The 12,934-nt window shown below is 26.1% G+C and overlaps 1 protein-coding gene across 1 annotated transcript in view; it reads right to left on the bottom strand.

Moving 5' to 3' along the window:
- Positions 1–314: 314 nt before the first annotated feature.
- LOC135571010 (protein ELFN1-like) overlaps positions 315–12,934 on the bottom strand; it is a 22,355-nt gene continuing 9,735 nt past the window's right edge. Inside the window, exons 10-12 of the mRNA XM_065016826.1 lie at positions 4,383–4,609; positions 3,244–3,388; positions 315–2,597 (exon numbers count right to left, since the gene is read on the bottom strand). Of these exons, the coding sequence (XP_064872898.1) occupies positions 2,347–2,597; positions 3,244–3,388; positions 4,383–4,609 (623 nt within the window). The 3' untranslated portion in view covers positions 315–2,346. The remainder of the gene's footprint in view (positions 2,598–3,243; positions 3,389–4,382; positions 4,610–12,934) is intronic.

Here is a 12,934-nt window from a genome sequence, read left to right as displayed (position 1 = left end):
GAGAGAGACAGAGAGGGAGGAAGAGAGAAACAGACAGAGAGAGAGAGACAGAGAGGGAGGAAGAGAGAAACAGACAGAGGAAGAGAGAAACAGACAGAGGAAGAGAGAGAGAGAGAGAGGGAGAAGAGAGAAACAGACAGAGAGAGAGAGACAGAGAGGGAGGAAGAGAGAAACAGACAGAGAGAGAGAGAGAGGGAGGAAGAGAGAAACAGACAGAGAGAGAGAGAGAGGAAGAGAGAAACAGACAGAGAGGGAGGAAGAGAGAAACAGACAGAGAGAGACAGAGAAGAGAGAGAGAAACAGACAGAGAAGAGAGAAACAGACAGAGGAAGAGAGAAACAGACAGAGGAAGAGAGAGAGAGAAACAGACAGAGTGAGAAACAGACAGAGAGAGAATTAAAAAACGTATCTGTCAGCAGTATCAGCTGCCGTTTAGTTTTAATGATGTAAAGAAGTACATTCATCTCCTATAGTAGGTCTGTAGATATGGCCCCGTATGGCACCCTGTTCCCTATATAGTGCACGTGATTCCACTTCCTGTGTCCTAGTATCCATGGAAACCAAGAGCTGTATCCGTGGAAACCGAGGGCTGCTACAAAAATGGTTAAAAAAAAGGTAATAAATGAAAAGCAGCAACCAAAAGCAACAAATGAAAAGGTTGTTGTGACTATATATAGGAAACAGGCTGTCATCTGAGACCCAGCCAGGGTATATGGGGACAGACTGGGCTCGAAGGACGTCTGGGAACTGTTGCTACCACAGCACTTTGGTCATAGAACGGTTTGGGTTGAGGTACGGGGAGATTCGATGACAGTTGGCCCGGTCGGTCCTTTTTGTGCCGTTTGAGTTGTGATTTGGCAAACTAAAACTCAACTGAGGAATGGGACTGGGAGGGAGGAACTACAGGGATTTGGGGGTGGGACAAGGAAGGGACAGAGGAATTGTGGGTAAAAAATGAATAAATAAATCTGGGAGTTGTAGGCTACAGTGTTTTCAGGGAGGGTGTTTTTAGAGTTACGAGACGTTTTCTGATTTTGAACAGTGCAGTAATCATCCTCGTTAGGGACTTGAAGACATTCATTAGAGATCGGTAGGATTTCAAAATCAAAAACGTACTGCAGGTCAGTTTGGAGCTGGTCTCTCAAAGTCTCAAAGAAGGTTTTCAAATCCCCTCGGTAGAAACACACTAACTAGCTAACTAACTAACAAGACATATTTTTATGCAAATATAGAGCTTTTTCTCTTTCTTCTGAACAAGATCACCCCCCCCCCCTTGTAGTTTCACAATAAAAGTCCCCTCTGTAATACATCAAGGAACGTTTCAGAATAAGAGTCTGTTAGTAGAGGAAAATAGTGTTCCTTAAGGAAGAGAGAAAGAGTCCTCTGGTAAAAAAGAAGAAGAAGAGATCACAAATGTCTGTCTTCGTCAAGGTTGTTCAGAGGCGGACATTTTATAACGAGGTTGTGCGACGGCCATTTTGAGGTTCTTCTTTCTCGAAAAGTCACAACAATAGTCACTGTCACAGGACGTTGCCATGCGATATTCAAATAATAGTACTGATCATATCAATAACAATAATAATAGTAAGAATCACATCTTATTCTAAGTAGTTTTAATATGTCTAAAAGAGCGACGAGGCCGGAGAGAGGTTTATACAGTGTTTCAACGGTTCTCCTCGGTGCTGTGTCCCAAATCACACTGTATTCCCTATACAGTGTACTACTTTCTAGGGAAGAAGGTGCTATTTGCGACCCTTGTTGATTTGGCACATACACTGTAGCGTACTCACACTCGTGAGACTACCAGTCCCTATAATATCGTGTGTTTGTTGTGTTTCTTTTTTGTGTTCATCCAAAAACCTAGTTTTAGTAGAAACAGCTACAGAGAAGTCTGGGAGAAATAGTCATAATATCTCAGGATCTTCTGTTAAAAAATTGTCTTTTTGAATCAAGTTCTTCATTTGTTGTTTTTAAATCGTTTTAATTTAATTTTGGTCCATGTTTTTTAAAAGCAGAGAGAGAGAGGTGTGTGTGGATGTGTGTGTGTGTGTGTGTGTGTGTGTGTGTGTGTGTGTGTGTGTGTGTGTGTGTGTGTGTGTGTGTGTGTGTGTGTGTGTGTGTGTGTGTGTGTGTGTGTGTGTGTGTGTGTGTGTGTGTGTGTGTGTGTGTAGATGTTCCAGCTTTAGCAGAGACGTCAATCAGAAACGACTCGCGGAATCTGTAACGCTTCATCTTTCCAGGTGGAATAGAGAGCCCTTAGTCTCCGTACGACCTCCGACCTCCATCCTCCTCCACGCCCAACTAAGTAGCGACAGGGCCTCGTCACATCACACGACACCAGCCCCTTCACGACTTCTGCTGTGCCGAGACACCTTTCCAATAGTCCAGTATGTCGTGCAGATCCTCGTCCTTGGCGACCTGTAAACTCCTCCGCAGAGCGTGTCCCGCCGCCATGTATTCCTCCTCGTAGTCCTCGTCTCTGTGTCTCTTCCGGTGGAGTTTAAACCTCTCCCAGATGCCGAGCGACGGGGTGCAGGAGGACTCAGGACTGGACTCGTAGCTCAGGTTGTGGTACTGCGGGGACAGCTGGGCGTAGGCTGGAGGAGATCAGATATTAGAACAACACTTTATTCATCCCAGAGGGAAATTGGTTTGTCAAACTCAGTATATACACACAACCAAATAATCAACCAACCAACCAACCAATCGACCAACCGACCGACCAACCAATTGACCGATCATCCATCCATCCAACCAACCAACCAACCAATTGACCGATCATCCAACCAACCAACCAATCAACCAACCAACCAATTGACCGATCATCCAACCAATCAATCAACCAATCAACCAACCAACAACCAATTGACCGATCATCCAACCAATCAACCAACCAATTAACCAACCAACCAATCATCCAACCAATCAACCAATCAACCAATCAACCAACCAACCAATCAACCAACCAACCAACTAATCAATCAACCAACCAACCAACAAACCAACCAACCAACCAACCAACCAATCAACCAACCGACCAATCAACCGACCAATCAACCAACCAACCGACCAATCAACCAACCAATCAACCAACCAACTAATTGACCGATCATCCAACCAACCAATCAACCAACCAACTGATCATCCAACCAATCAACCAACCAATTGACCGATAATCCATTCAACCAACCAATCAACCAACCAACCAACCAATCAACCAACCAATCAACCAGTAAGTGTTACCTAGCTCTCTGGGGTGCCTCCCCAGGGTGAGGGGATCCAGGATGGAAGAGGGTTTCCTGCTACTCAGCTCCTCTAGCTCCTCAGAGTCAGGGAGGGGGCGCTGGGGGCCCGGGTACGAGTGACGCTGCTCCTTGTACTGACGGACCTTATAATAAATATAAACACAAAAATACCTCATATCATAATACCACTATGTAGTTATCCTATCACTATGCTATATTAATACTACTGTAATACTACTATGTAGGTATCCTATCACTATACTATATTAATACTACTATGCAGTTATCCTATCAATATGCTATATTAATACTACTATGCAGTTATCCTATCACTATACTATATTAATACTACTGTAATACTACTATGTAGTTATCCTATCACCATACTATATTAATACTACTCTAATACTACTATGTAGTTATCCTATCACTATACTATATTAATACCGATATGTAGTTATCCTATCACTATACTATATTAATACTACGGTAATACTACTATGTAGTTATCCTATCACTATACTATATTAATACCACTATGTAGTTATCCTATCACTATACTATATTAATAATACTGTAATACTACTATGTAGTTATCCTATCACTATACTATATTAATACCACTATAGTTATCCTATACTATTATCCTATACTATACTATAATACTACTATGTGGTTATCCTATCACTATACTATATTAATACTACTGTAATACTACTATGTAGTTATCCTAGCACTATACTATATTAATACTACTATGTGGTTATCCTATCACTATACTATATTAATACTACTGTAATACTACTATGTAGTTATCCTATCACTATACTATATTAATACTACTATGTAGTTATCCTATCACTATACTATATTAATACTACTATGTAGTTATCCTATCACTATACTATATTAATACCACTATGTAGTTATCTTATCACTATACTATATTAATACTACTATGTAGGTGTCCTATCACTATACAATTTTTTATTTTTTGGTTTTTAGCCAAAAATGAAAAAAAAATATATATAGAAGGTTAGTACACCCCCCCCCACACACACACACACACACACACACACACACACACACACACACACACACACACACACACACACACACACACACACAGTCCAGTACCTTCTGGGCCTCTGCCCGTAGGATGGCAGCGGCGGGCGTCCCGGCGGTGTCTCCGCTGGTTCCAGTCGGCGAGGTCTTCTCCATGTACTTGGTGTCAGAGGTTCCCCGGTGCGGCCCGTCGGAGCGGGAGGTGCGCGGGGAGCGGACGGATCCGCTGGACGAGGTCGAAGGTCGTTTGGATGGAGCTTCCATACTGTGGTGTCTCTGGAGAGGGTGGTGGTAACCTCCTTCAATAATAATAACAATTCATATTAATCATTTGGTACATTATAATAATGATCTCAAAGAGCATAGCAAAAAGTAATAATAATAAGTTATAACATTTAATGAGTTATAACATTTAATGAGTTATAACATTTAATAATAACATTTAATGAGTTATAACATTTAATGAGTTATAACATTTAATGAGTTATAACATTTAATGAGTTATAACATTTAATGAGTTATAACATTTAATGAGTTATAACATTTAATAAGTTATAACATTTAATGAGTTATAACATTTAATAACATTTAATGAGTTATAACATTTAATGAGTTATAACATTTAATAACATTTAACATTTAATGAGTTATAACATTTAATGAGTTATAACATTTAATGAGTTATAACATTTAATGAGTTATAACATTTAATAAGTTATAACATTTAATGAGTTATAACATTTAATGAGTTATAACATTTAATAACATTTAATGAGTTATAACATTTAATGAGTTATAACATTTAATAAGTTATAACATTTAATAAGTTATAACATTTAATAGTTATAACATTTAATGAGTTATAACATTTAATGAGTTATAACATTTAATAAGTTATAACATTTAATGAGTTATAACATTTAATACGTTATAACATTTAATGAGTTATAACATTTAATAACATTTAATGAGTTATAACATTTAATGAGTTATAACATTTAATGAGTTATAACATTTAATAACATTTAATGAGTTATAACATTTAATAACATTTAATGAGTTATAACATTTAATGAGTTATAACATTTAATAACATTTAATGAGTTATAATTTAATGAGTTTAACATTTAATAAGTTATAACATTTAATAAGTTATAACATTTAATGAGTTATAACATTTAATAAGTTATAACATTTAATAATAAGTTATAACATTTAATAACATTTAATGAGTTATAACATTTAATAAGTTATAACATTTAATGAGTTATAACATTTAATAAGTTATAACATTTAATGAGTTATAACATTTAATGAGTTGTAACATTTAATGAGTTATAACATTTAATAAGTTATTTTAATAAGTTATAACATTTAATGAGTTATAACATTTAATAATAACATTTAATGAGTTATAACATTTAATAACATTTAATAACATTTAATAAGTTATAACATTTAATAAGTTATAACATTTAATAACATTTAATGAGTTATAACATTTAATAAGTTATAACATTTAATAAGTTATAACATTTAATAATAACATTTAATGAGTTATAACATTTAATGAGTTATAACATTTAATAATAACATTTAATGAGTTATAACATTTAATAACATTTAATAAGTTATAACATTTAATAATAACATTTAATGAGTTATAACATTTAATAACATTTAATGAGTTATAACATTTAATGAGTTATAACATTTAATGAGTTATAACATTTAATAACATTTAATGAGTTATAACATTTAATGAGTTATAACATTTAATAACATTTAATGAGTTATAACATTTAATGAGTTATAACATTTAATAAGTTATAACATTTAATGAGTTATAACATTTAATGAGTTATAACATTTAATGAGTTATAACATTTAATAACATTTAATGAGTTATAACATTTAATGAGTTATAACATTTAATGAGTTATAACATTTAATGAGTTATAACATTTAATAAGTTATAACATTTAATGAGTTATAACATTTAATGAGTTATAACATTTAATAAGTTATAACATTTAATAAGTTATAACATTTAATGAGTTATAACATTTAATAAGTTATAACATTTAATAACATTTAATGAGTTATAACATTTAATGAGTTATAACATTTAATAAGTTATAACATTTAATAACATTTAATGAGTTATAACATTTAATGAGTTATAACATTTAATAAGTAAACATTTAATGAGTTATAACATTTAATTTATAACATTTAATAAGTTATAACATTTAATAAGGTATAACATTTAATGAGTTATAACATTTAATAACATTTAATGAGTTATAACATTTAATGAGTTATAACATTTAATAACATTTAATGAGTTATAACATTTAATAAGTTATAACATTTAATAAGGTATAACATTTAATGAGTTATAACATTTAATAACATTTAATGAGTTATAACATTTAATAAGTTATAACATTTAATAAGGTATAACATTTAATGAGTTATAACATTTAATGAGTTATAACATTTAATAACATTTAATGAGTTATAGCATTTAATGAGTTATAACATTTAATAAGTTATAACATTTAATAAGTTATAACATTTAATAAGTTATAACATTTAATAAGGTATAACATTTAATGAGTTATAAGATTTAATAAGTTATAACATTTAATGAGTTATAACATTTAATGAGTTATAACATTTAATAACATTTAATGAGTTATAGCATTTAATGAGTTATAACATTTAATAAGTTATAACATTTAATAAGTTATAACATTTTATAAGGTGTAACATTTAATGAGTTATAAAATTTAATGAGTTATAACATTTAATGAGTTATAACATTTAATGAGTTATAACATTTAATAAGTTATAACATTTAATAACATTTAATGAGTTATAACATTTAATAAGTTATAACATTTAATAAGTTATAACATTTAATGAGTTATAACATTTAATGAGATATAACATTTAATAAGTTATAACATTTAATAAGTTATAACATTTAATGAGTTATAACATTTAATGAGATATAACATTTAATGAGTTATAACATTTAATAAGTTATAACATTTAATAACATTTAATGAGTTATAACATTTAATGAGTTATAACATTTAATAAGTTATAACATTTAATAATAACATTTAATGAGTTATAACATTTAATAACATTTAATGAGTTATAACATTTAATGAGTTATAACATTTAATAACATTTAATGAGTTATAACATTTAATGAGTTATAACATTTAATAAGTTATAACATTTAATAAGTTATAACATTTAATAACATTTAATGAGTTATAACATTTAATGAGTTATAACATTTAATAAGTTATAACATTTAATGAGTTATAACATTTAATGAGTTATAACATTTAATAACATTTAATGAGTTATAACATTTAATGAGTTATAACATTTAATGAGTTATAACATTTAATGAGTTATAACATTTAATGAGTTATAACATTTAATAAGTTATTACATTTAATAAGGTATAACATTTAATGAGTTATAACATTTAATGAGTTATAACATTTAATGAGTTATAACATTTAATAAGTTATAACATTTAATGAGTTATAACATTTAATGAGTTATAACATTCAATAAGTTATAACATTTAATAAGGTATAACATTTAATGAGTTATAACATTTAATAAGTTATAACATTTAATAAGTTATAACATTTAATAACATTTAATGAGTTATAACATTTAATGAGTTATAACATTTAATAAGTTATAACATTTAATAACATTTAATGAGTTATAACATTTAATGAGTTATAACATTTAATAAGTTATAACATTTAATGAGTTATAACATTTAATGAGTTGTAACATGTAATGAGTTATAACATTTAATAAGTTATAACATTTAATAAGGTATAACATTTAATGAGTTATAACATTTAATAACATTTAATGAGTTATAACATTTAATGAGTTATAACATTTAATAACATTTAATGAGTTATAACATTTAATGAGTTATAACATTTAATAACATTTAATGAGTTATAACATTTAATAACATTTAATGAGTTATTACATTTAATAAGGTATAACATTTAATGAGTTATAACATTTAATAACATTTAATGAGTTATAACATTTAATAACATTTAATGAGTTATAACATTTAATAACATTTAATACGTTATAACATTTAATAAGTTATAACATTTAATAAGGTATAACATTTAATGAGTTATAACATTTAATAAGGTATAACATTTAATGAGTTATAATATTTAATGAGTTATAACATTTAATGAGTTATAACATTTAATAAGGTATAACATTTAATGAGTTATAACATTTAATGAGTTATACCATTTAATGAGTTATAACATTTAAGAACATTTAATGAGTTATAACATTTAATGAGTTATAACATTTAATAAGTTATAACATTTAATAAGGTATAACATTTAATGAGTTATAACATTTAATAGGCTATAACATTTAATAAGTTATAACATTTAATACGTTATAACATTTAATAAGGTATAACATTTAATGAGTTATAACATTTAATAGGCTATAACATTTAATAAGTTATAACATTTAATGAGTTATAACATTTAATAACATTTAATAAGTTATAACATTTAATGAGTATAACATTTAATAACATTTAATGAGTTATAACATTTAATGAGTTATAACATGTAATAACATTTAATGAGTAACATTTAATAACATTGAATGACTTTTAACATTTAACGAGTTATAACATTTAACAACATTTAATGAGTTATAACATTTAATAACCTTTAATGAGTTATAACATTTAATGAGTTTTAACATTTAACGAGTTATAACATTTAATAACATTTAATGAGTTATAACATTTAATGAGTTATAACATTTAATAACATTTAATAACCTTTAATGAGTTATAACATTTAATGAGTTATAACATTTAATAAGTTATAACATTTAATGGGTTATAACATTTAATAACATTTAATGAGTTATAACATTTAATGAGTTATAGCATTTAATAAGTTATAACATTTAATAAGTTATAACATTTAATAACATTTAATGAGTTATAACATTTAATGAGTTGTAACATTTAATGGGTTATAACATTTAATAACATTTAATGAGTTATAACATTTAATGAGTTATAGCATTTAATAAGTTATAACATTTAATAAGTTATAACATTTAATAACATTTAATGAGTTATAACATTTAATGAGTTGTAACATTTAACGAGTTATAACATTTAATGAGTTATAACATTTAATAAGTTAGAACATTTAATAAGTTAGAACATTTAATAAGGTATAACATTTAATGAGTTATAACATTTAACAGGCTATAACAGTTAATAAGTTATAACATTTAAGGAGTTATAGCATTTAATAACATTTAATGAGTTATACCATTTAATTAGGTATAACATTTAATAACATTTAATGAGTTATAACATTTAATGAGTTATAACATTTAATAAGTTATAACATTTAATGAGTTATAACATTTAATAACATTTAATGAGTTATAACATTTAACGAGTTATAACATTTAATAACATTTAATGAGTTATAACATTTAATAACATTTAATGAGTTATAACATTTAATGAGTTATAACATTTCATACCATTTAATGAGTTATAACATTTAATAAGTTATAACATTTAATGAGTTATAACATTTAATAACATTGAATGAGTTATAACATTTAATGAGTTATAACATTTAATAACATTTAATGAGTTATAACATTTAATGAGTTATACCATTTAATGGGTTATAACATTTAATAACTTATAACATTTAATGAGTTATAACATTTAATGAGTTATAACATTTAATGAGTTATAACATTTAATAAGTTATAACATTTAATGAGTTATAACATTTAATAACATTTAATGAGTTATAACATTTAACGAGTTATAACATTTAATAACATTTAATGAGTTATAACATTTAATGAGTTATAACATTTAATAACATTTAATGAGTTATAACATTTAATGAGTTATAACATTTCATACCATTTAATGAGTTATAACATTTAATGAGTTATACCATTTAATGGGTTATAACATTTAATAACTTATAACATTTAATGAGTTATAACATTTAATGAGTTATAACATTTAATAACATTTAATGAGTTATAACATTTAATAAGTTATAACATTTAATGAGTTATAACATTTAATGAGTTATAACATTTAATGAGTTATAACATTTCATACCATTTAATGAGTTATAACATTTAATGAGTTATAACATTTAATAACATTTAATGAGTTATAACATTTAATGAGTTATAACATTTAAGAACATTTAATGAGTTATAACATTTAAGAACATTTAATGAGTTATAACATTTAACGAGTTATAACATTTAATAACATTTAATGAGTTATAACATTTAATGAGTTATAACATTTAATGAGTTATAACATTTAATAACATTTAATGAGTTATAACATTTAATGAGTTATAACATTTAATAAGTTATAACATTTAATAAGGTATAACATTTAATGAGTTATAACATTTAATAGGCTATAACATTTAATAAGTTATAACATTTAATACGTTATAACATTTAATAAGGTATAACATTTAATGAGTTATAACATTTAATAGGCTATAACATTTAATAAGTTATAACATTTAATGAGTTATAACATTTAATAACATTTAATACGTTATAACATTTAATGAGGTATAACATTTAATAACATTTAATGAGTTATAACATTTAATGAGTTATAACATGTAATAACATTTAATGAGGTATAACATTTAATAACATTGAATGACTTTTAACATTTAACGAGTTATAACATTTAATAACATTTAATGAGTTATAACATTTAATAACATTTAATAACCTTTAATGAGTTATAACATTTAATGAGTTTTAACATTTAACGAGTTATAACATTTAATAACATTTAATGAGTTATAACATTTAATGAGTTATAACATTTAATAACATTTAATAACCTTTAATGAGTTATAACATTTAATGAGTTATAACATTTAATGAGTTATAACATTTAATAAGTTATAACATTTAATGGGTTATAACATTTAATAACATTTAATGAGTTATAACATTTAATGAGTTATAGCATTTAATAAGTTATAACATTTAATAAGTTATAACATTTAATAACATTTAATGAGTTATAACATTTAATGAGTTGTAACATTTAACGAGTTATAACATTTAATGAGTTATAACATTTAATAAGTTAGAACATTTAATAAGTTAGAACATTTAATAAGGTATAACATTTAATGAGTTATAACATTTAACAGGCTATAACAGTTAATAAGTTATAACATTTAAGGAGTTATAGCATTTAATAACATTTAATGAGTTATACCATTTAATTAGGTATAACATTTAATAACATTTAATGAGTTATAACATTTAATGAGTTATAACATTTAATAAGTTATAACATTTAATGAGTTATAACATTTAATAACATTTAATGAGTTATAACATTTAACGAGTTATAACATTTAATAACATTTAATGAGTTATAACATTTAATAACATTTAATGAGTTATAACATTTAATGAGTTATAACATTTCATACCATTTAATGAGTTATAACATTTAATAAGTTATAACATTTAATGAGTTATAACATTTAATAACATTGAATGAGTTATAACATTTAATGAGTTATAACATTTAATAACATTTAATGAGTTATAACATTTAATGAGTTATACCATTTAATGGGTTATAACATTTAATAACTTATAACATTTAATGAGTTATAACATTTAATGAGTTATAACATTTAATGAGTTATAACATTTAATAAGTTATAACATTTAACGAGTTATAACATTTAATAACATTTAATGAGTTATAACATTTAACGAGTTATAACATTTAATAACATTTAATGAGTTATAACATTTAATGAGTTATAACATTTAATAACATTTAATGAGTTATAACATTTAATGAGTTATAACATTTCATACCATTTAATGAGTTATAACATTTAATGAGTTATAACATTTAATAACATTTAATGAGTTATAACATTTAATGAGTTATAACATTTAATAACATTTAATGAGTTATAACATTTATTGAGTTATACCATTTAATGGGTTATAACATTTAATAACTTATAACATTTAATGAGTTATAACATTTAATGAGTTATAACATTTAATAACATTTAATGAGTTATAACATTTAATAAGTTATAACATTTAATGAGTTATAACATTTAATGAGTTATAACATTTAATGAGTTATAACATTTCATACCATTTAATGAGTTATAACATTTAATGAGTTATAACATTTAATAACATTTAATGAGTTATAACATTTAATGAGTTATAACATTTAATAACATTTAATGAGTTATAACATTTAATGCGTTATAACATTTAATACGTTATAACATTTAATGAGTTATAACATTTAATGAGTTATAACATTTACAATAATTCCGATATAACAGGTGCTTTTGACATTGAGGCTGGTGGTAGATCACTGCCTCCTTCAAATCAAAGTTAATCGTTTTTTTTTCAAGTTTTTATTTATTTTTTAGATAGAGTGAAGAGTCCGACCGACTGACCAATCAACAGACAGATAGACA

Source organism: Oncorhynchus nerka, unplaced genomic scaffold, assembly GCF_034236695.1.
Source record: "Oncorhynchus nerka isolate Pitt River unplaced genomic scaffold, Oner_Uvic_2.0 unplaced_scaffold_847, whole genome shotgun sequence".
NCBI classification, from domain to species: Eukaryota; Metazoa; Chordata; class Actinopteri; order Salmoniformes; family Salmonidae; genus Oncorhynchus; species Oncorhynchus nerka.
This window is presented reverse-complemented; position numbering and strand designations above follow the sequence as displayed.